At 45.2% G+C, this 24950-nt stretch overlaps 1 protein-coding gene across 1 annotated transcript in view; it reads right to left on the reverse strand.

Annotated features, from left to right (window-relative positions):
* Window positions 1-24950, reverse strand: part of TBC1D8B (TBC1 domain family member 8B) — a 1086956-nt gene that overhangs the window by 71066 nt on the left and 990940 nt on the right. Inside the window, exons 18-19 of the mRNA XM_078688663.1 lie at window positions 23923-24006; window positions 2307-2360 (exon numbers count right to left, since the gene is read on the reverse strand). Coding sequence (XP_078544789.1) covers window positions 2307-2360; window positions 23923-24006 — 138 coding nt within the window. The remainder of the gene's footprint in view (window positions 1-2306; window positions 2361-23922; window positions 24007-24950) is intronic.

Genomic DNA, 24950 nt, shown 5'->3' on the forward strand with positions numbered 1-24950 from the left:
CATTTTAAAAGATTTAAGTGACAATAGTGCCAAAAAGCTCAAGGCACCACTCGCCGCTATCTGGTAGTGCGATACTGGGTGAAAATCACAAGTTCAGGCCGACCATGATGGGGCGTGAGTCAAATACAGGGACCAAGTTAGTCCTGCTGAAAGAGCTACCTTCTCAGTCCAGTGGCAAGAATTCTGTTCGCGGTGGAAGAGGCCGCGAGGGGCAGGGAGAGCTTTGCGGATGTCCACCGAGTAAGCGCGAGGAGCCAGCTCCGAATCACAGACAGTCCTTGCTGTAGCATGAAGATCCTGTCAGTGTCTCGAACTGTCAGGGCTGGAGTTTCGTGTTAGTGGTGACCGCGGAAGTCGCTGCGCAAAGATTTGGTTCACCGGAACTTTGGGTTGGTAGCTGGGGGAGGCAAGGTCTTGGCAAGAACGACCCTGTGCATGAAGATACCAAAAACTTCAGGGAAGCTTATCCGAGCAACACAATGCGCCCAGGATCGGAAAGGCACCAGTTGGCGGTGAGGAACTCACTCCAGCAGAGGCCAGCAGGGCTCAGACAGGCCTAGTTGCAGGTCTAAGCAGCAGGTCAGCCTGGCAGTTGCAGGGAGCCTCTCTCTTGACCTTATTATGGCCCAGTAGCTCAGAACAGAAGGCCAGCTGGCTGACCCTTGGAGTCACCCCAGCCTGGGATGAAGGGTGCAGGTCCAATCTTCCTTTTCGGCAAGCAGTGAAGATGGCAGCGGAGCAGCAAGGCAGAAGAGGGGCAGGCCTCCTGGCAGCAAAGCAGCACAGCAGTCTTCTTCTGTAGTATCCACAGGTCCGGGAGTGTACTGAAGATTCAGAGTCGGAGGTCCAATATTAAAACCTGCTGCCTCCTTTGAAGTGGGAATAGCTTCTAGAGGTTTCCCTGCCCCCACTGCTCTGGCTCCATATTAACTACAGGGTGGTAGGCAGCAATGTGTGTGGTTGGAGGACACAGGCAATTCAAGTGTAAGTAGGGCAGTGCCCAGCTCCACCCTTCCATCTTGCCAGTGATGGCCCAATCAGGCACACCTAAACCCTCTATTGTGGCTGTCTTGGAGGAATGCAAAAAGACTAACTGCCAGCTACACCCAGACATGCGACCCAGAGACAGACTGCAGGCAATAAATGGCTAAAGCAGGAAAATGCCAACTTTCTAAAAGTTAAAATGTATACAGCTGGAATGCACTCAATTCAACAAATTATAATCAAAATGATCACTTTATTAAAACACTGATAAACGTTGAGTGTGCACCTAGTAGGGGGCTCTGCCAGCCCCCTAATTCACTTAAACTTTCTAAAAGTGGGGTTTTCAAAATTTTACCAAACATCAGACAACCATAAAAGAGGATTTTTCATTACAATTCTGAATACACCAAACATGAACCGTTAACCTGTTCCCATTTGGAAGTTACCCTTTTTTAAATGTAATAAGGTAACTCCAATGTTATCCTATGGGAGAGGTAGGCCTTGCAGTAGTGAAAAACAGATTTAAGAGTTTTTCACTACCAGGGCATGTAAAACAGAAAGGTCAAAATTGTTAAATACATTGCAAATTGCACACTGGGCTGTCCAGGAACTACCCTAGGTGTGACTTACATGTATTAAAAATGAAGGTTTTTGCCTGGCAAAAGGTTTTGTTTGCCAGGTTGAAATGGCAGTTTAAAACTGCACTCACAAGCTGCAAAGGCCGACCTGAAACATGTTGAAAAGGCTACTTCAGTGGGTGGCACAATCAGTACTGAATGGCCCACTAGTAGTATTTAATTTATAGGCCTTGGCCGATGTTTTAAGGAGAGAGAACACACACTTTAGCCCTGTTTAGCAGTGGTAAAGTGAGCAGAGTCCTAAAGGCCAATAAAAAAGGTTCAGAAACCGGAAGGTGAAGGCAAAAGTTTGGAGATTACCCTGCAGAACGGGCCAAGTCCAACATAAGAGTAACTTGGCAGCCTACAACATAACACAATTTAAGTGACTAGATGTGATGGGACTGCACATATCCATGTTTACGTCAAGCAGTGGAAATCAATGATGTAAGACAACTCTTACAGCTTCAGTATACATCCATAAGCCAATCAATTGTGTGACACAATTCACATACCAGACTAACCACTGTGACTATCGGGAGATCAAAATTCATCTTCAAGACCACACAATAAAACCCGGAACAAGCTAGAATAAGGTAAACAGCATTTGCTCTGCCATTCAATTAACGAAAAATAGCAGGTAGCCACTAGCTGTATATGTGATTTTTTAAAAAATCTTTCACCATCCCTAGTTATATTAGTTACCTTTTTCTGGGCTCTTTATTTCTTCATTTTCCATATTTTCCACAGGTGAAGACACTAGAAGTGGAAAGCAAGGAGTTGTGTAATTATATTTGATATAAAAACACATTTTGATCACACAGTCTCCCTACTAAGTCATTAGGTTTCATCAGTGATCACTTCTTTCCAACAGTGTTTTCATGCTTACCTGATGATGGAAAAAATACATTTTGAGGGGGAGGCAGTTATATATTGAAATTCAGACACAAAGATACACATTCTCTCATAAACCAATCACATTAAAAGGTTCAAGACCAAAATGACTCTCTCCTTGAAATCATTCCCTATATTTAGGATGGTAACCCTCCTCCAACCTTAGGTGGCATGCTCCATCAATGGGTTCCTCCTCACATCGCTCACCAGAGGTAAGCGGTGTGGGCTACAACTCACTGAGCAGAGGAAGAGCACTTGATGTACCATCTCAGAGTGTGAAACCTATGTGAACAGTCGGTGTGGGTGGGAGTTACGGGGTGCTAGTAAAACAGAGTACGGATTAAAACTACCACTTGGTGGACAGAAGTGTAATGTTTATTTGGTGTTCCCAAGGGACAGACTAAAACTAGGAGGGGGATGATCTTCAACTTAATTTCTGCCTGTCTATAATACCCTAACAAAGGGTGGATTGGCATTCTTCAGGACCAATTAAGTCACTATCACTGAAAAGAGAAGTACACATGTAGACTGTAGTAGTATTTTGTTTTAGTTTACAACCAGTATTCCATAATTAGTGTACCTGTAAGTACTATTGATGCTACCCACATATGTAGGGTATAAAGAGACTCACCCAGGGAGTACCTCTCAGTTGGACAGAGTAATCATACAGCCATGTGTTTTATCTGCCTGAGGGATTGAGAGTTGAGGTTTAACATCCAATGTATGTGGGTGCCAATAATAGTACTTACAGCCACACTGATTCATACAGAATCACGAACTGTGGGATTTTGCCTTCACAAATGGAACAGATTTAATCGGGAAATCTGCCAGCATGTTTGAATTTCAGTCTGACTAAATTTGCTCTGCAGGAAAAATGTTGGGCTGTTCAGTAACCTGCGAAATAGAGAAGATGAAGCAGCTCACAAGTTGTGGATTTTATCTCTTTTTTTTGCAGGTAGGTTATCACTCCTGTCAAGTTATGTTATGTTAAAAGTGCTTATAGAGCGCAAATACACTAAATGGTTTATTGGCGCTAGGAGGTCAAAGGAATTCTGCTGACAAGTGAATGAGTAAACTGGTTTTCAAAGTTGGAAAGAACACAACAGGATTACACATGGAATTCCATACAAGTCGGGAGTGCATCCCTGTGCCAATAATTAATCTAAACCTAGGGAATTTTGTGAATGTGGCCTTCAGAGAGAGGAGTAAAGTGCGATATAAATAGAGTGGAGTAGGATGGTTTAAAGATTATGCAAAAACAAAGACTAGATGTGTGTTGATAGCTATCAGTATAAAATATAAAGTGCACTTTTTGCGAGACAAATAATACACTATTTCAAGTTTAAGGTTAAGAACTGCAACAAAACACCAATGTGGAACACACAAGATTGCACTACGGCAAATAGTAGCACAGCATAAGCTTGGTTGTGTAGGACATCCAGTTCAACGAGGCAAGACAACAGAGCTACATAACTGGTAGGAAGTATTGTAGGGGGCGTGGTCTAGGGGGAATGGAGTGAGACGTGCTTTGGCTGTTCTCCATGTCCCAGGGGCCCATCTAGCACCATCATCAGAACTGGGACGACTCTAAAGGCATCAAGGGGGACGGTGGGGCACTGTACTCGCCTCCGGACAAGCTGGGTTGGGGCGAGACGTGTGGTGGAGATCGCTGTCCTTCAGAGGCCTTGCGCGATCGCCGCCCGCCCGTAGCCGCCATCTTTCCTGAAGGACCCAGTGGGTTAGTTGACCGGTGCCTGGCACCAGGAGGGTGCCACGGGAATGGGGCAGCCTCTTGCCCACTCATCACCGGGAGACCCAAAGTGGTCCCGTCCAGCGGGGTGCAGAGGATGGTCGCGTGAGCATGGAGGCGTGCTCCCAGATGACGACGACCAGAGATCAGCGGAAGCCCCCCTCCCGAAGAGACGGCCAAGGTAGCTGGGGCTAGGTGGGCTATGTTTGTGGACGATTTTGCTGGTGGCCATCGGGTGGGGCTGCCTGCAGTGTGCTGGATCCCGCGTGGGCCGCCCTGCCTGCAGCGGGCTCAATGCGGGACGGATTCTGGAAGCAGAGTGACAGGCTGCTCTGAGCAGCTTCTCTTATGATCTACGGCCTGACCCGCACTCAGCAGCGGACAGGCCCACATGGAAGTGCCCTCTCCTCAGGGTGATAGCTACGAGTGGACTCTGATCCCTGGGGGGGTGTCGGGGGCCCCAAACCATCTAAAGGGATCCAAATATTGTCTCTCCTTGCTAGATACTTTGGGACTCTCCTGACCGTCCCTGGGCGGCGAGATCACAGAGCTGTGGCTGAGTAGAAGCGGGGGGGAGGCTCGTGGGGGCCTTGTGATTGGCCTGTGCTCCTGTAGCCTCCAGAGCCTGCCCGGGGGGAGTCACTGAGCCAGCCACACCTCCCACTAGTGCCCTATGGCAGGCTGTATTGATCTACGGGTGGAGGAGTGACCTACTGGTACTGTACACGTGAGCGGGATTGGACTAGGACCAGAACCGTTCTCGGAGTCCACCTGAGGGGATAGTCCCGGGGCCTCAGAATTGAAACTAGCTACCTCGCAGGAAATTAGAGCGGATAGGAGGAGAGCTCCCCTCACCCCGATGCAATTTCCAAAAGCTGAGTACTTCCTTCTGTGTTCTGGCTTCTGAGCATATCCCCTGCTTACTTGGGCCTCTACCCCGCCAAAAGGCGTTCAGAACTGTTTTATGCACATAACGGCATCATTGCCTGCTGGGACAGCCAAATTCATCTTGAGAACCGGAGGGCCAACCCCTCCCCTCTCCCAGATCCTGCAATTGAACCTCTGCCACCTCTATCTGAAGCTTTTTGGGCCACGGAGGTGCACCCCTATGCATCTTACCTGGACGGACTGCCCACGCCACCCTGGGAGAGCGACAAATTTGAGTGCCCAACCTAGCCCCACAAAATATACGAGCTGCTATGCCACGCTCTAAAGCTACTAAGGACAACCCAGTCATGTAGCTCCGGTCCAAAACAGCACTGGCTGACTCAACGGGGACCCCTTCCCCCCGGAGACAGAACCCACATTCTCGGCACGATCACACAAGGATATATGGAGCGCTTCTTACAGGAAATTCGCACAGACTTTAGGTCCCTTAAGGAAGAATTTAAGTCATGTCTCAGAGGGATTGGGAAAGACGTCTCCGATATAGGGGACCGCGCTGATAGTCTCGAGTGCACGTGGACGCTCGCTCAGAGGACCAGGAAATGATTTGGCAGAGGGTAGCAGCTTTAGAGGAGCAAAACATCGAAATACAATCCAAGCAGGAGGACTTGGAAAATAGAAGCTGAAGAAATAACATCCACATCCGGGGGGGTACCCAAGGGAACAGAGGGCAACAACATCCTTTCTTTCACAGCGGATCTTCCCCAGGAGATTTGAGGGGATGAAGATGCCTCTTACCTGCCCTCGACAGTGCACACAGAGTGGCCATGGCCCCTGGACATAAGGATATAGCACCAGCTATCTTGACTAGAGTGCACTTTTTAACTGAAAAGGAGGCAATACTACAAGCCACCAGAGGCAAGACCGAACTGGTCTTCAAAGGCCACAGTGTGCAGCTGTTCCAAGACTGGTCCCCAATAATGCTTCGGAAACTACGGGACTTTAAGACTGTTACTGATGAGCTCTGTTCCATGGGAATCCGCTATCAAAGGGGCCATCCTTTCACCGTATTATTTCTGTGGGAAGGTAAACGCCGTGCCCTGAAATCACTCACAGAGGAGAAGCACCTCGTGGGAATCACAGAAGACCCCGCCTCTAGCGCCGACCCTCGGACCAGTGCCACAGCTGGAAGAGATCTTCATCTGGTCTGGACCACGGTTAAGCCACAATGCCCCAATAAACAACAAGCAGAGATGTCCACATAAGAAGCTAAAAAATACATTAGACATCATCTCTGCAGCCTGGGAGGTGGATCATCCCCTACACATTCTACGGCAGACTCTACTTGAATGTGGCCAGTTTGCTGTCCCAGCATGAACCCACGTCTCAAGCAGTCTCATCCCATGGATTCATGAACCTGTAATTGCCGGCACAGGGCCGCGGGTACCGGGAGCAATCCCCCACTTACACATCACCATGATCTTCGGCCTCTCCTTGATGTCCAGCCCCCTACGATTCTTCCCCCAGGAGGATGACTCCTCCAGCTGGTCCAGTGCACGTATCGTTGGCCTCCGCAACGAGTAGAAGACCCAGTGGGCCCTGTTGGCAATTTGTGTTGCTCCCCTTCAGGTCATTTCAGGTCGCAAGCAACCCTTATCTAGAATAATGGGGGTCACCCTTAACCGCAAGAAAGGCAGGGATTACCATTTAGCACGATGTGGCCCTCCCTCCACACCAATGCCCACAGTAGATCCCCCAGTATTGGGCGCAGCACAGGAACACTTCTACAATTATTTCTCTCTGGGAGTGGGGAATCCGATTCTTCCATCATAAATGACCACACTGAACTCGGTACAGCTTCATACCTCCTGGCTACAGATTGTCGAGCGCCCCTCACTGGGCGACTTATAAAAGATGGGTGACATTAAACTAATCTCCATGAATGTGCAGGGCCTAAATACTCAGAATAAGCGCAAGCAAATGTGGTGCTACCTACTGCAACATGACCCCGACATCATACTCTTGCAGGAGACTCACTTGATGAGATCCGACTGCAACCGCATGGCACACCCTAGATATCCTAAGCGCTATTGGGAGTACGTCAACACAAATACACTGGGAGTGGAGGTGTTGTGCAAAGCGGGCTTTTCCAATACAGTTTCCATAGTGGTACCAGATGGGGAGGGGCGCTACCTCACGCTTCACCTCATCAGGCGAAGTCGAAAGCTCATACTGCTCAATGTCCATGCACCTTAGGACTTCTACTAGGACTCCTACCGCAAGAGGAAATTGCAGGAACAATTGGAGGGGGTGGAGGGTGATATAATAGTCTGCAGAGACTTTAACCCGGTGTGCGACCCCACCTGTGACCGTAGTAATGCTACATTCCAACATGCCAGGGCCAAGTAAATTCCCCTAAAACGGGATATCGAGAATCTGGATCTTGTAGACGCATAGCGATACAACCATCCTGACTCAAGGGACTACTTCTACTCAGACGTGCATGCCTCCTATTCCCCGCATTGATTATGCCCAGGTCTCTCATTCTCTTCTCCGCCGCTTACCTGCCGTAGAGCTGTCTGATACCTCTATCTCGGATCATGCCCATTTGGAGCTAACATGGAAGGATGGCATCCACCAGCCCAGCCGACCTGCCGTTTGCCTTCACATTTCTTGTGGGACCCGGTGGACATAGATGATATCAGAAAGGGCAGTGTAGAATATTTCTCGCTTAATGCCTGGCCGGAGACCACCCTTCACATTTTTTTTAGATGGTTTTAAAGCCACTATTCGAAGTGTGATCACATCCATTGCAATTGCTCAAGGACAGGAATCCAAATTAGTGGAGTCTGGCCTTACTGCAGAGGTCAAGCAATTAGAACAGCTGGACAAAGCAAAAGTCAAGTGTCGTATTAAACATCAGCTGGCGGTGTTGCGAGGCCAGCTCAGAGCACACTGGACTGGGAAGGTCAAACAAACTCTTGATACTGCAACAATGATATTACGAGGGGGCAACAAAGTAGGCAGACTCTTGGCCGTAGACTCCATCAGGCGCGAGCCAGGACCCACTTCGCCAAATTGAGTTCCACAACTGGGGAACAGGTGATATCTGAAGAATATAAACTCCGTACCTTCCACGATTATTATCAAACACTTTACTCCAGAGAAAAGCCACGTTTGGATATCATTAAATCCTATCTCAACGCCTGTGACTGGGAAACTTTACCCCTAGCTCGAAGCAGAACTTTTTGATGAGCCAATAGCCCTAGAGGAACTGCGGACGGCGGTCGGGTCCCTTTCCCTAGGTAAAATCCCTGGCTCGGATGGTCTTCCTGTGTCCTTTTGTCGACTTTTCCTCCCAGAGCTGCAAGACCATTTAATCCATTTATTCAACTCCTTCTCAGGAGAGATGGGACTCACGCCCACAATGGCTGAAATTTCTCTTATCCACAAAGCAGGGAAGGACCCAGCCCTATTCTCCTTTTACCGCCCTATAGCCCTGATCAACACGGATGCAAAGCTCTTCACCAAAATCCTAGCCCAGAGGCTCAAACCTTACCTCCCGGGCCTCATCGACCAAGTGGGCTTTCTCTGCATAGACAAGGAGCGAACAACGTTCGCCGTCTAGCCCGCCTGGTGGATAAGCCCACTGACACAATATACCCGCTTGCCTCCTCTCGCTGGATGTGGAGAAAGCCTTCGATACGGTAGACTGGTCTTTTCTACGTGCAGTCTTAGGTAAAATCGGGCTAGGACCGGCAATGCGCTCTAAAATAATGGCATCCTAAGTTGTACCAGTGGAAAAAGTGTGTGTGAATGGCCAACTCATGAATCCTGTGACCATTCTGAGAGGTACATGGCAAGGATGCCCCCTGTCCCCCTTGTTGTTCGCCCTAGCGGTGGAACCTCTCGCAATCACAATAAGAAAATCGGATTTGGTGAGGGGCTTTACCTTTGGGGGTCAACCACACAAAATTGACCTTTTTGCAGACAACTTACGACTTACACTTTCTCAACCGGATGTCTCCCTCCCGGGGGTGGTGCACTGTCTCCAAGACTACGAAATAGTATCGGGCTTCCGGATTAATATGGCCAAGTCCTCGGTGCTCAACTTGACCATACCCACACAAGACCTCTCGGTCCTGCAACGCTTGGCACCCTTCCAATGGTCTGAGACGGCCATTAAATACTTGGGCCTTAATATCACCTCCACGCTCTCTTTCTGATCCCGAGCCAACTGGCCCCACTTGCGCCGTGCTATCCTAAATGACTTCTAGAGATGGAAACACTTGCATATCTTCTAGCTGGGCCGTGTAAATGTAGCAGAAAAATGAATATACTGCCACGGGTCCTCTACCTCTTTCAGACCTTACCCACCCCGATCTCAGGACGACATCTTGCATCTCCAACGGGGCATCCAAACTTTTATATGGAACGGGAAGCGCCCCCGCATAGCCAAAGCACTCCTAATGGCGCCGCGAGACAGGGGAGGCCTCACATGCCCCAATCGTCTCGGATATAATTGTGCTACCCACCTCCGGTATATTTCGGAGTGGTTGGTCCGAGAGTGTGAGAAGTGCTGGTTTCATATGGATCGAGCAGTGTGTCGGCCACTGTGGGATTTGGCATTGCTACCCAAACACGCTCACCAACTAATTGCATATATTGCAACCCCGATGCGGCTGGTGCTTGAAATCTGGGATAAAGTGGCCCTCAAAAAAGGTCTGACTTTCTTCCCCTCCCAAATCCACCGATAGCTTGCAAATCCCAGCACTTTCACCCCCCTCGTTCCGCCAGTGGTCTGACGGTGAATGTCTCACAATCCGTGACTTGTTCCAGGGAAGCGATATGAAATCTTATGAACAGTGCAAAACATACTATAAAGTCACAGATGCTTCATGGTTACAGTACTGTCAGCTGCGCCACTGGGTCCTGCACCCCTCAGTATACCCGGCGGCCATTAGGCCTTATACCCTCTTTGAGAAACGTACAGGACTATACAGGATCGAAGGGCCTCATCTCTAGCACTTACCAGGTGCTCCAACACTCCACTCCAGCCTACACACATTCTTTCCAAACAACATGGCAGACTACCTCACAGGTAGAGATATCATCCAAGCATTGGGAGACTCTGTGGTGTGAAATACCTAAAACTTACTGCAGCCTCTCACTCAGACGGCATATAAATTGATGTATCAATGGTATCACACTTTGGCCCTGCTTTCTGTAATATACCTGGCCCCTCTTTGTTGACATTGCGGGGGAGATTTCCAACATATCTGGAGGTTCTGTAAATGTATAACAATGTTCTGGAAGAAGGTATTGGGACATATCAAGGAGATCCTAGCATAAACGCTCCCACGCGCATATCCCATGATTATCTTGGGCATTAGACCCCCAAACCTGCAGGAGATAATGCACACTGACTGGAAGCTTACATGCTGCCTGCTCCTAGCACCGCGACAGCTCATAGCCCTCATGTGTAAACAGGAGACGTCCCCCGCCATGGCGCAATGATTTGTCCGTGTCTGGCATAAACCAAACCATAAGGCATGCAACAATTAAAATAAATTGGTACACCAAAAGCTGTAAGGTGCGTTGACTCTAAAGCTAGCTTTTTGGTACACTCAGTTCAGAATATCAAGTTTGGAAAACAAACAAGCACCACTCAGCATTCACACAACCTCTTCTATATGTGTTAATGGCGGACTATCCCCCAAATTGACTTGTTCATGCTGCGTAAATCAAAACAAATTCTTAACTTGATATTGCGTTTAAGAGCCATGGCTTGAAGTGATAACCATAACACACTTTTGATGGGCTCAACAACTTTGTCCACTCAACTTATGTTTCACAGAACCCTGTCCTTGACTTCTCATACCACATCACCAAACACTTCTTTGGTTCTTGTCAGCACATCCTTAAGTGCCACATTATATCCATCACACCCAGACACTACCTAAATGTGTTTCCTCTGTATGGCTTTCAACACAATCCCAATGCAAGGCACCCTTGATGATGCCAGTCCAATATGTCCGGACCCACTTTAGATAAACATATTTCCCCATACACCTCTTTCCTTAGAATCTCCTTGCCTCCCAAACTAACACAACAATTTTATTTTGGGGCCCCAAGAGTCACCAGTGTTGACATTAGATGGTAGTAGATCCATAACTATACGCATCAAGATCAAGATATCTTTGGCAATGATGGCAATCTTTAATACAGAATCTGAAAGCAATCAAATGCACTCCATTTCAACGTCAAATTATGTAACAAGGTCTCTACAATCAGGCCATTCAGTCTCATTCATCCTGCCATTTAACACAATTCCTTTTAAAGTTTCAGAGAGATCAGAATCTTCAACAGCACATTTATACCAGCAGTCTTTTCAGCCCCATTTCAAATCCGCGCAAAATGCCCTATGCTACCACACTTTATTACATGCCTTGTTTTGTGCAAGACAATACCTGAAAAAAGCCAATCGAGAACATGACCCACACCTATAACACATATCCTGTTTTCGTTTCAGATCAGCGTTGATTATACTGTTTTCCAGTGTCACATGCACACAGTGTCCTCTTGAGATTTTCTAAGCTCTTTAGCAGACTCTTTCGAGCATTTTCACTGCTTCTACAAAGAAGCATTTTTGCAAGTAAATTACAGTTACTGAATCCTTTTGATGTAACACTTGATCACAAGATGGTCTCTAATGAATAGTTCAGTGAAGCTTTCAAATTTACACTTTGCAAAAACACACACATACACAACATACTTGTCAATTTTATCTCCAGCTTCTATTTCCTGGAAAGAAATGTATTGCCCTAAAGACCAAGATGGGTGGGTTACAAAAATGCCTTTGATTAATTAATTTGAGTATGTTCACTCATACTCATGCAATGGGTCTGCCCTTTCATCGTGCTCCACAACAGGTAAGAGATCAAATATTTCTTGACCTTCTAATCCCACAAAATGCTCCAATATACACCTCTTCCATTGTGGATTTAATTTGGAACCATAATTTGACCCTATGTAAATGTTAAAAGCCCTTAATCACAACTTCCACCTGATCTGTGGTTTTCTAGAGGAATGCAGTAATGGGGAAAGAGAAGGATTGAATGTCTGCATGTTCTAACAAGTTCCAGTTTGCTTGCCTCTCTAATAAGTTCTGAATAATGGCAATAAAAGCACAAGATTTTTGAAATATTTAAATCTACACAGAAAAATCAATGCACCCCCTTGCTTACCTTAACAGCAAAACACGTCATAGTAAATGTGCAACAATCAGTAGGAAGATCAATGCAATAAAAGCCTTTTAAAGAATAAAGTTAACATTTATTCTCTTTGTTTAACTTCTTCTGGAAATATACTTTCTCATCATACTGTATGACAGATCCAATGTTAATCCTCTTGTTGGTACTTTGTGCACAGATGCATATATCAAATTTGTGTGGTGGCATCACACGCAATGAAGCATTGTGGTGAAGCTGCTGCCTGAATTCCCTACTCGCTAATGTTTGCAGTGAAGCATGAGTAAACTGCATGTGGTGGAATCACACACAATATGATCAGGTAGTGAAATGGGTTTCTGACCTGCATGTTATGTGCCTTTTACACCATGTGCTACTTTATTGATAATTAACCGTGCAAGGGGACTATACCGTATGATGCCGCACACCATCCCACTGGTGTGATACAGATGATTGGTTTAACCTCTGATAACTGCTGTTATTTCCTAGTTACTAACAGGGACTCAAGTTTTTCCCAGACTATGGCCGGATGTTTACTGCATATTGTGTTCCAAGCTCCTTCACCTCACAGCATCATCATCGCCAACATTAAGTACACAGACACCAAGTTGAAGATAAACAGATGAACGTATCACCTCCATCACTGCCAACTGTCACCTCAAACTGACTCCAGGCCCGCGGCTCACATTAATAATAATAATAATAAAACACTTATAAAGCGCCTGGCTGCACAAACTGTGTGTCCCCGCGCTAACTGCTTATAAATCAACCCATAAGGTGGAAACCAGAAAAAAAAGAAAGAGAGTCATATCAGCTAACTATTTAGGAAAGAGGAGCGTTTTGAGTTTTGCCCTGAAAATTCTTTCGGACGGTTCCATCCGTAATTGAAGGGGGAGATCATTCCAGTGCTTAGCAGCTAGAAATCGGAAGGATTTACCTCCCATTTTAGCTTTTTTAATGCGGGGGATTTTAAATTGCATTGCACCAGATGACCTTAGAGCTCTCATCGGTCGGTGTATAGTCAGGAGACTTCCTAGGTACAGGGGGCCTTTGTTATGGGCTATCCTGTGGGCATAGCAGAGATTTTTGAATATAATTCTTTCCTTGATAGGAAGCCAGTGCAGTTTGGTTAGGGCAGATTTAATAGAAGTTTTTCTCGAGAGACCTAACACCAGACGAGCCGCCGTATTTTGAATGCATTGGAGCTGGTGAAGGCCTTTGAGATTGAGACCTATTAAGAGGGCATTTCCATAGTCCAAATGTGACGTTATTAAGGCGTGAACTATGGTTTTTCTAGCTCCTATAGGAATCAAATCAATGATTTTTCGGAGAATTTTAAGTATGCCAGTGCACTTTCCTATAGTTTTATTCACATGGGATTTGCCCGACAGGTCAGAATCTATCATGACCCCCAAATTCTTTACCACTTTAGCAGGGGTGGGGAGATTTCCCAGTTCACAGGGCCACCACGCATCAGACCACACAGATGTTTCCTTCCCCACCACCAATACCTCGGTCTTCTCTCCATTAAGGCGTAGACAGTTATCGTCCATCCAAGTGGCTACTGCCGACATGCAATTTGAGAAATTTGCGGCATGTTCCTTACAGTCCGGTGTAATTTTAAACATGAGTTGCGTATCATCAGCATAACTAACAATGCCCACCCCAAAATTCCTTACTATGTCAGCCAGGGGTTCCATGTAGATGTTGAACAAAGTAGGGCTCAAACTCGAGCCCTGTGGAACCCCATGGCTGACACTGCGGGAAGATGATCTGAAGGGTGGGCAGTGTAGTTGGAATGATCTCATGGTAAGGAAAGATCTAAGCCAATCAAGTGCTGGACCATTCACTCCTAATTTCGATAGACGAGATAGCAGCTTAGAGTGCAGCACAGTATCGAATGCTGCACTGAGGTCCAACATGACCAATGCTGCAGTCCCGCCCTCATCCACCATCATTCGGATACATTCCGTGGAGTACAGAACTGCCGACTCAGTGGAGTATCCTGGCCTAAATCCTGATTGAGAGGGATGGAGTAAGTTCTCTTTTTCTACAAAATCCATGAGTTGTTTATTTACAACTTTTTCTATAATTTTGGCGCAATATGGAAGAAGTGATATGGGTCTTAGGTTATTAAACTGTGTAATGGGAATGTTTGGGTTTTTTTTTAACGGTATCACTTGCGCTAATTTCCAAGCTTCCGGGACAAAACATTCCTGGAAGGATAAAGAGATCATATGGCTGATGTGGTCAATAAGAGTGTTTTCCATGATGTCCTTACTTTTATCGTATGGACATACATCCCTGGGAGATCCAGAATGTATACTTTTAATAACATTAAGTAGATCCTTTTTATCTGGAGTGGTAAACATAGACAATCTCGGATTTTGAGTGGTGGGAGTTTTTATGTCTACGTTATCCCTTACATCAGGGGTTTTGGAGAAGGTAGCATGGATTTTTTCCACCTTTTCCACAAAAAAATCAGCGATTTGTTCGCATATTTCCGTGGAATAAGTATCCAGAGTCTCTAGACGGGACGAGCTAGTCAGTTCTTTATAAATGCGGAATAATTCCTTAGTAGGGTGGGCAGCTTCCTCAATTCTAATATTGAAAAAGAAACTTTTTTCTTCTCGAACCATTTTTTGGTATATTTTTAGTTCGGTTCTATACTTCAATTTGAGGTCCGGTGCATAGCTCTTTCTCCAACTGCGCTCAATTGATTTACAGTGGGCTTTTGCAAGTCGGAGTTTTTCCGAAAACCAGGGCTCAGATTTAGCACGCCTGGTAGGGGGTTTGGTAGTCCAGGGGGCTATTTTATCTAGAGCATTTTCTAACCATTGCTCGTAGTTGTTCCATACCTCTTGAAGTGAGTTCCCTCTGGTAAGGGGATGTTCATCTAGGAAGCTTTTAAACTGAGCCGGAGTGAACTTTTTCCAGTTACGGCGCTTCAGCGAGTGGACTTTGATAGGCGGGCTTTTATTTTGACTGATTAGAATCTCACAAGTTACCAGGAAGTGGTCGGACCACAATAACGGGGTCGGGGGAAAAGGGGCAGCAATTCCCTCCCAATTTACAAAAATCGGGTCAAGTAGGTGCCCATGTAGGTGGGTAGGGTTGGGTGCCTTGAGTCTTAAGCCTAATGAGCTAAGTGCGGTTTTTAATGAGCAAGCTTCTTTAGCGTTGTGGTCTTCAAAATGAAGATTTAAATCTCCCAAACTCATAAGATTTTTATGTCTTATTGCTAGCTGGGTGGCAACTTCTATGAGATGATTACAGAAAAGTCCTGTGGGGCCAGGTGGTCGATAAATAAGTAAGCCAGTGATAGTGGTGGTGGAATCCAATTTAATAGAAAAGAATCCACATTCACTGTTGGAGATGGCCAGATTAGTAAGAGTACATTCCAAATTTTTTTGAAAAATGAGTGCCAGTCCCCCACCACGTTGGTGTTTCTGCCTATCTATTCTAAGAAGAGTATAGTTATTGGGTATGGCTTCTAAGATGTCTGGGAGCGAGGCTTCTTCCAACCATGTTTCTGTGAGAAACATAGTGTCAAAAGCGTTGTTTTCCAACAAATCATGAATTTCCATTTTATGCTTTACCATAGACCTGCAGTTCAGCAATGACATTTTACGTGTAACTGTTGGTTCTGAGGTAACATTAGGGGAAGGGAGTATAGTATAACATATAGTGCAGGACCTGGGCACTTCTTCAGGTTCTATGGTATGAAGGCAGGACTGATTAGGCTTCTTACCAAGATTAAGAAGGGCCGCTTTGGAGTAGTGGATCATGTGATTGTCCACTGGCAGGGCTGTGTCTGATAGCGAGTTTATAGAGTCCTGGAGTCCTGCCTCGCGTCCCGGTCGTTCGCGGACGGGCGCAGACGGGCAGGACTCTGGCTTGACTCCGGCGCGCGATCGGCGTGCCCGCAATGCGCGTCCGCTGCGCTGAGCCATTGCCGTATGAATTTATGCTGTCTGCCGAGCGCCGTGCAGAGCGAGCCCTCACTAAGATGGCCGCTATCCTTACTTCGATGATACCCGCAGATGCCGGCCCGTGATTCGGCCACACCTATAGGGCGAGACAGGTAATCTGTCTTTTGACAAAGGTAGTATTTTCTATCATCAACATTCTATTACCTATAACACTCAGCTCTATTACTAATGTATCATATCATAGAATGACCCTTTGGATTGAACCCATTGAGTGTCCAGCTGCTCCTGCAGCGGGTGCATACGAAGACGGCAGTTGGGAATTAGATGAATGCATGAGGACATCATCCCCAACATAGATTTGTACTTCCTGACATAAACAGACTTTTCTGATGATGGACGACTTTGTATCTCCTTTTGAGAGTAAGAAAGGCTTTGCCGAGGTTTGTGTCAATGCGAGTCCCTAGGAAAGTCAGAGAGTTGGAAGAAATGAGAGAAGACTTTTCTAGATTGAGGTGAAGACCCATAGACTGGAAAAGATTCAGGCAAGCTTGAGTAGAGTTTCTGGCTGCCTAAAACGAAGGAGCTTTTATTAACCAGTCGTCCAGGTAGGGGAAATAAGTGGTGACCTGAATATCTCAGAAAGGCAGCTATCGGAGCCATGCATCTGGTGAAGACACTGGAGGCTGAAGGGAAGAACTTTGAACTGATAATGGCACCCACCACTTCAAACCTGAGATACCTTCGATACTTGGGATGAATGGGAATGTGAAAGTAAGCGTCAAGAGGATCGAGAGATGACCGATAATTCCAATTTACACTGTCTGAATACTTTGGACCTAATATTTTTACCCCTTACTCTGGGACCTTTACTAAAATAATATTGGATTTCAACTTAAAATTCTTTCAGAATATCTATTGGATAATCCTGGACCATCATATTTACTGTAAACACGATTATAATAAGGTTTTGGACTTTTAACAAAATATTACCAATCATTACCTATTTAATCAGCACTGCAAGAATATATCTTGTGTAGCACACTAACCGTCGAATACGGCCATGCTTCACTACTGGCCTTACTTTATTTTATACAGCTCTGATAAAGTCCCTAAACCGACAAAACACGTGTTGGCTACATGGACATTGAAAAAGATCTACAAATAAAAGATCTCTGCTGAATCCAAAGACTTGGATGATTATATTATTCATGTGGAACATACTTTCCTCCTCTTGTTAATGTCCAATCAGGATTATTATATATAGTGTGTGCCCAAGGTTTGTTTCAAATTCCAGGGTGTGACTGTGATGAAAGATATCTAACACCCATTTGTCCGGCAAGATGGACAACCTTTTTGCAAGAAGTTTGAGCAGGTTGGAACAACTTTTTGTGGGACTGCAGTGGCAGAGGCCTGCTAAAACTCATTGCTTTTTCTTTTAATCCTGCGATCTCCTAGCAGATTGCTGCCTCTTACGACCGGTGGGCCGTGAATGGAAGATGCAGTGTTGGACCTGAAAGGATGGTTGTAAGACTGATAGGTGCTTTGAGGGTAATGTTAAAATTGTTGTTGGAACTGCGGTCTAGGTGTGTACTGTCCTCAAACTCTGCCCCGAAAGGACTGAAAACAAAGTTGTTGAAGTGTTCCTTAGGATTTAGCAGTGTCTGTGTCTTTCTTTATAGATTGAAGAGCTTCATCTATATGACTGCCAAATAAACAGTCGCCATCGAAAGGCATATCTAATACGGAAGCCTGGACCTCAGGACGGCAGCTGGTCGCCTTCAGCCACCCCTGACATCTCAGCACCGCTGCTTCTGCCATATGACGAAAGGAGGTAGAGGAGATATCCTTAGAGTTCTCTACAAGCTCAGCGGAAGCTCTTGCTCCTTCAGGTAAAATATCCCTTGCTTCCTTTTTCTTATCTTCAGGAAGATGTTCCAGTAATGAAGACAGGCCAGACCACATTTTTTGGTCGTACCTTTCCAGAATGGCTACTGCGTTGGAAGCTCTTATAGAGGTAGCCACCAAAGCGGAAAACCTCATTCCAATGTTGTCCAGCTGGCGGCGACCTTTATCCAGAGGTGCAGGACATTGAGATGCCGGGTTTTTAGCTCTTCTGCGGCGTGCATATTTACGGAATCCGGCATAGAATGACCAGGGGCTTTGTACTTCTTGTCCAGTTTCGGGACCACCACTGGGATAGAAGCTGGTGTCCTCATCAGTTTAAGACCTTCTTGCCACAAGTAATCCACTATGGGAATTGCCCTAATGCTTCCTCAGTGCTGGCTTGAAGTCATAAAAGAAACACTCAGTTTGTTTTACTGGCATAGGCTGATCAAAGCGTTCAGATGCTCGTTCCAGACGGTCATGAAAGCTCCCGATGTCAACAGGGGGAGAATCTGTTGGAGGAGGGATAGGAAATGATGGCATGGGAAGTATATAATCATCCCATTCAACCTGGATATCTACATCAGTGTTTATTTCTCCTTCCTCCACCTGTTGTTGGTCCACATTTTGAATGTCCTCAGCAATAATAATTGGAGGAGGCAAAATCTTTTCCATGGCGGGCTTACTTGTAACTTGTCCTGCTTGCTTAACAGGGGCATTTTGAGGAGGCGGAAGATGTTGCGGAACATTAGCCTCTGGAAAGCGTCTATAGTAACCATTTAACATAGTACGCATGTCCGTCACCAACGAGACCGGGACAATAATAGATGGTTCTCTAAAATGGCGAGGATCTTCTTCGTCATAAGTAAAACGTTCCTGAAAGGATTTTGGCTGCATAACCGTAACAGTATCAGTAAATGAATACTCCTCTGCTAAGTAAGAGGAAGGGTCATTGTCCTCCAAGTCCTCATCCTTAGAGTCCTAACATTTGAGTTTTAATTGAGATAGACTACGTAGGGCCAAACATAGTATCATCCTTAGACTCCTGAAAGTCAAGCAGACACGCTGGAGGTAATGGAGACATTTTTTTAAAAGACTGTATTTTTTAAACAAACTGACTTTTCCTTCTGTCGACGGTACAGTTGACAGTGTTGTCGCTGATACCACCACCGTTGGTGGAAACAAGGACAGCGTTGACGACGGCGTAGTGGTAGGTGGAGAAATCCTCGCTGGTGGAGTAAGACTCATGAACAGTGAAGGTCTCGTCGACGATGACGCCGTCATCAAAGTCAACTGCGGTCCCGTCGATGCTGTCGCCATCGACGTTTTGACCGTCGTCGTCATAGACGTCACTGAAGAAACCATCGACGTTGTAGAAATCGCCTCAGATCTACCAGCCACGATAGCTCTCGTCAACGAAGCCCTCGACGGACGAGAAGGTTGATCCCTCACAGGAGTCAAGGAAGCAGAGACTGGAGCAGAAGATGATTTTGAAGCCACTTCTTCATGTTTTTTGTGGTGTTTCTCCCCAGGCTTGTCCTGCTCCTGCACTTTTGATCTTTTGGAGTCTGATTGGTGAGAAGAGGAGCAGCCTTCTTTTCTTTTTCTGGAAGAAGAATGGGGTTTTCCCCCTGTCTCAGAGCCAGATTCAGAAACAACTTTTTTTCTTCAGAAGCCAGAGAAGCAGTCTTCCTTCCCTATCCTTGAGGGCCTTGGCCGAGAACAATCGGCAGTATTTGCATTCCCTGGGATTATGGTCAGGGTAGAGGCAATAGAGACATTGCTTGTGGGGATCTTCAGAGAAAGTCTAGATTTCCTACAAGTTTTACAGGGTCTAAACAACCCTTTTTTATCTGGCACAGAAAGAAATACCTTGAGCTGGAAGCTGGAGGTAAAAATTTGCGGGGCCAACTGTCACTGAGCAGAGCTCAGAGAGACTCCCAATCACACGACGTCTGGTAAGAAATCTGAGGTGTGGTGGCTCTGTGGAGAGGGTTACTCTGAGGTCTCTGCTGTGATTGGCTGAACTTTGGATGTTATAAAATGAGGTTGAATGAGTACTCAATTGTATTTTCTTTCTATGGAGGTCTACCACTATGACGACGAGTAAGATTCAAGCATGTGAATCTATGAAAGATTCAGTACTGGAGAATTTGGGCTATGAATCAGTCTAGGACTGATTTTCTAACTTGGGAAATTCTCAGGTCAAGTCAGTTTGAGTGTGTTGAGTCAGGACTCTGTGTCTGATCAGACAGTGTCAAATTCAAATAGAGATTCAGGTGGCACAAAGTCAGAACCATGACATTAGGGTAACTTTTAATGAGGTATCCATTAAGGTAAAGATTCCAGACACAGCCTCACAGCCTCAGGGGCCAGCTGATTAATATTTTATCAGCAACTGCAACTCGAAGATATCCAATAGAGCACAAAGGCATCCATGGGCAAGGAATGATACCAGCTGTGGATCTGCTTGAGTCAAACTTCAATGCAACTCCACTTAAGGAAGGGTTAAAATTGGACACGCCTGTCTACAAGCGTCTGTGAATCAAGCACTTCCAGAGATGGGAAGATCCATCCAAATGAAGAATAAAGGTCAAATGCTGGCGTTTCAAGTGAGTGACCTATTTGATATAGAAGCTACTACAGACTTGATGATTTGACAAGTGCTGTTGAGATGCTGGTTCTTCAAAACTCATTCCAACTAGAGCAGGTTATTCAAGGCCAGCTGCTTCCTCTACTTGTAGGAGCTTCATGCTGCTTAGCACCTGACTTTCATAATAGAGTTCTGGAGAAATCAACTTTCCAGCAGATAAGCCCATCTTTCTCTGTTGACCTCAGTCGAAAAATGTTTTCCCCATTTCGGAGTTCCCCAGTACCCGAATCAAGCCATGGCAGTGAAGATTTAAGCTCTTCCAAATTTCCTCTGACAGGCCACAGTAAGTCTTCTTGCAGCAGGCACAGAGTTTCTCCACTTCTTCTGGATTCACACTGGTTGTGAAGAGCCAATAGACCAGCATTGTTGTTTCAAAAGAGGCTCTAGAATGCCACATGCAGGTGATTCAAATGTAGCCCCTACAGTCTTTCCATACATTGCACTCTCATTTTTATAACTATGTGATTTAGTTCTTGTTCTAGAAGTCTGTCTAGTGGCAACAAAATCCATACTTATAGCTAAGGTGCTCCTTTCTAGCCTCCAACTTCACTCCCCTTAAATAAGGTTCTGCTAACACCATTCCAGAAGTTTCATGCAGCAGTAAACACAATCTAACTGGAGCCTCTTTTGAAAGCAGCTAAGCAACAGTGGTGCTACTCATGAACAAATATTAGTTTGTGAAGTCTATTTAGTCCCCGATTTTATATTCATCAACATTGTGTATTCCCTGTGTACTATTGGCTTGGAAGAGGTCATGGGTAGGTACACTAACAATTTTTAATTAAATTGGTTACTCAGTCAAAAGGGTGCAATGTCTTTGATGTCCAGCAAAGTTTGTAGGTACCTCATTAATTGCCATTGTCCACGTCATATATCAGATGAAGGTAGACAGCCATCTTAACACCTTCGCGCGGTGCGAATTTCGGCGCAGGGGGTTAGGGGGTGAGCGCGGCGCTGCGGTGCGGTGCTCATGAAGGAACCACGCCGTCATGAGTCACGGGCGGCGTGTGCGCATGACGGCGTGGTTCCGTCATGGCCCCACCCACTCAGGTGGGGAATTAATGCCGCATGGGCGGAGCGGCAGCCACATGATGGAACCACGCCGTCATGAGTACACTCCGCTCGTGACTCATGACGGCGTGGTTCCGTCATAAGCACGGAACAGGTTAAGTACCAATAACAAGGTCGTATTTGATCTTTATAGTCCAAATTACATATGCACCATAATTGTGGTATGTATCACATTTTACAAACCCCAGACTTAGGTTAATTGTTTAAATTCCATTTATCTGAGTGAGGCAAAGCCCCTGCAATATAGTTGTCAAGACATCAGTACAGCTTTCTAAGCTACAAGACAATCACTTTGAATTGCTTGCATGGAAAACGTTGTGCTATATAATTGTATAAATGACCAATATAGAACTGCTAGAGTGGTCTGCCTTTTTACTGCCACTTTACCAAGGGCCACTCATTAATGAACAAGTTACTTACCTTCGATAACGCCTTATCTGGTAGAGACTATCTAGCCGCATATCCCGTTCCTTAGATGATGTCTAAAGCAACGACACAGAAAACTAAGCAATGACACATTACATCTGAAGAGGAGCATGTCACGTGCCTGAACAAAGAGGGGAATGATAAAACCGAGCTCCCCAATTAGAGGCATGAATCTTATCAGACAATGTAATGCCTCTTGACAAAGAAAAGCAAGGCAGCATTTTGGATCAATGACGCCTTGTATGACTGTAATGACGTAAAGTGGATAAACTTAGGATGTGCCAAAGACAGAAAGTGACATGCAAAACATCTTGCTAAACATATGTTTCAACAACAAGCACTGAATCCTAAGGAGAGAGAGTGGAGTGGAGCAAGACAAGAATATACTCACCTCCAGTTTACGCTCTGCTTAATTTGTTTAAAAAAGAAGTGTCAGGGTCCTTGCGAGGAGGCCACTGCAACTTGCACCACCCATCGCTCCGACTAGCACTGCCAATGACAGAACTATCTCTACTAGCCATCACACGCATACAAGTGTGACAAGTCACACTTCAAATGTACAATAAAATGAACAATACATGCCGCCCAAGCTATTCTTATAGCTTCGGGTGCCAGGTTTTAGTGATTTTAATGTAGATTTAATTATTAAACAACAGCTGTTGAGCTCGACCAAAAAATGAGACAAACAGAGCCACCATGTGGCAGGCTGCCATAAAATCAGGTGTTGACAAAGTGCCGGTGACTAGCACCGGAAACAGTCAGCTCAAATTAAGCACCGAGATTACGGCTCTATATCATCAGTCTTTATCGCCTACTCCCTTACCCCACTGGCTCTCTAAGTATCTTGTATCTATTATGACAAAGTTCCGGCTTTGGTTTAGGCTGCCAAATCCAGTTCACAAATCTTCGTTTCATCATAAACTACTTTATGGAGAAATTAAAATAATGGCAATTTTTTTTATTTTTCCTCAGTGTCCTGATTCAGACATCATCATTTGTTTTACAGCAACCGAGATTGTTAGCTTTGTCACACCACTTTCGTAAATATACAAGTCAGCAATTTCAAGGAACTCATCGTGAAGAAATTTCCATTCACTATTGGTAACTCAAACTTGCACTTGTGATATGCACATTTGTAGCAGAAAAAAGGCACAAAAGGAGGTCAGCTAAAACAGGTGTTTGTGTTCCATCAGTCTCTGTTTTTGTGAGCAAGGATGCATTTTTCAGTACAAACATGTGTTATGTTAAAGTCAAACGTGTACCTTCCTTTATAAGTTATACTATTTTAACTTGCATCCACATTAGTGACATTATTTACAGAACTTTAATATATCTACTGGCCCTGAGCTACGTAAAGCGATAAACCTGCACTTGATGTACACCGCATTAATACCAGCTTTGCCTTGGAATCAACATGCCCCGTACCACACTTTTTACTCCCCACTTTGCAAAAGCATCTAAATGAAAGAACAGTGATTACAAACGTTACAATACGCAATAAAATACCCAAAGGAAAGGACTCAAAAGCCTTATTCCTCATACACATGAATAATGAATTAAGAAAATGTCCCCTGACCGTTAAGCTGGCTGAAACGTATTAGTTCTTCTTTGGACAGCTTAGTGCCTTTTGAAGGACTTAAGGATTCAACTTCAGTAAAGGCTGAAAGAAATAATTGGGAGAAAAGTTCAATACAAATAAATGAAACATTATAAAATATAGGGAAATACGAGAAAATATTTTTTTTAACTTAGTTTGACTATGATAACATATAACTTAAACAATGTCACACTGGTGCATCACATCTAAACCCCCCCACCCCACCTCCCCAAGAGTAATACAATAGCTTTGTACAACTTCCTTCATCTACTGGATTCTAGAACCACAGTGCATGAATGATAATTCTTGTTCCAAAAGGGCGACCAAGCAAGCACAGAATATTAAGGTGCATAGTAGACAATCATATGGCCTTTTTGTGCTTCAGGGTTTTGAATCAGATGGAAATATATCCTAAGATAAAGGCCGTAGATGCCCTTGAACCAAGTATGCAGTCTGATGAAGAAAAAGGGGCTATGCTTGCACATAAAAAGATGACCAATTGGTATCCACACCTACTGTACACAATATGCAGAAGAACTGAGCAGTGTTTGTCACTGATGTGGCCTAGAGTCTGGAAAATAATTCAGCGTGGCTCCACCAAGTAAGCAGGAACACATTTGCATGAGAGTTTGCTACATGTGAATGCCCTGCAACCACGTTCAAACTGCCAGCACAGAAAAGCATTTAGGATAATTAGGAAAGTAGTGAAAAGTGTGCACATTAGGTCAAGTGTGATGGGTTAGGAGGCAAACTAAACAGGTCTACCTGAGAAAGATAAGTGAGTCGGGTGTCTTGGTCTGTCACTTGTCCCCTGCCCCCTGCCCCCAGTTGTTATGTTCAAGAAGAAATCATATTTTAAATATGTCTATCAGGGATCCCAATGGCTCTGCCTAATGTTCTACCCTTCATTTGACCATGACCAACAATACCAGGAAGTCAGGGTGCTTCTTAAAGACCCTATCATATGAGCGATGCCATTTAAACCTACCACTACACAGGAGTGGTGA

This window comes from Lissotriton helveticus, chromosome 4_1 (assembly GCF_964261635.1).
Source record: "Lissotriton helveticus chromosome 4_1, aLisHel1.1, whole genome shotgun sequence".
Taxonomy (NCBI): Eukaryota; Metazoa; Chordata; class Amphibia; order Caudata; family Salamandridae; genus Lissotriton; species Lissotriton helveticus.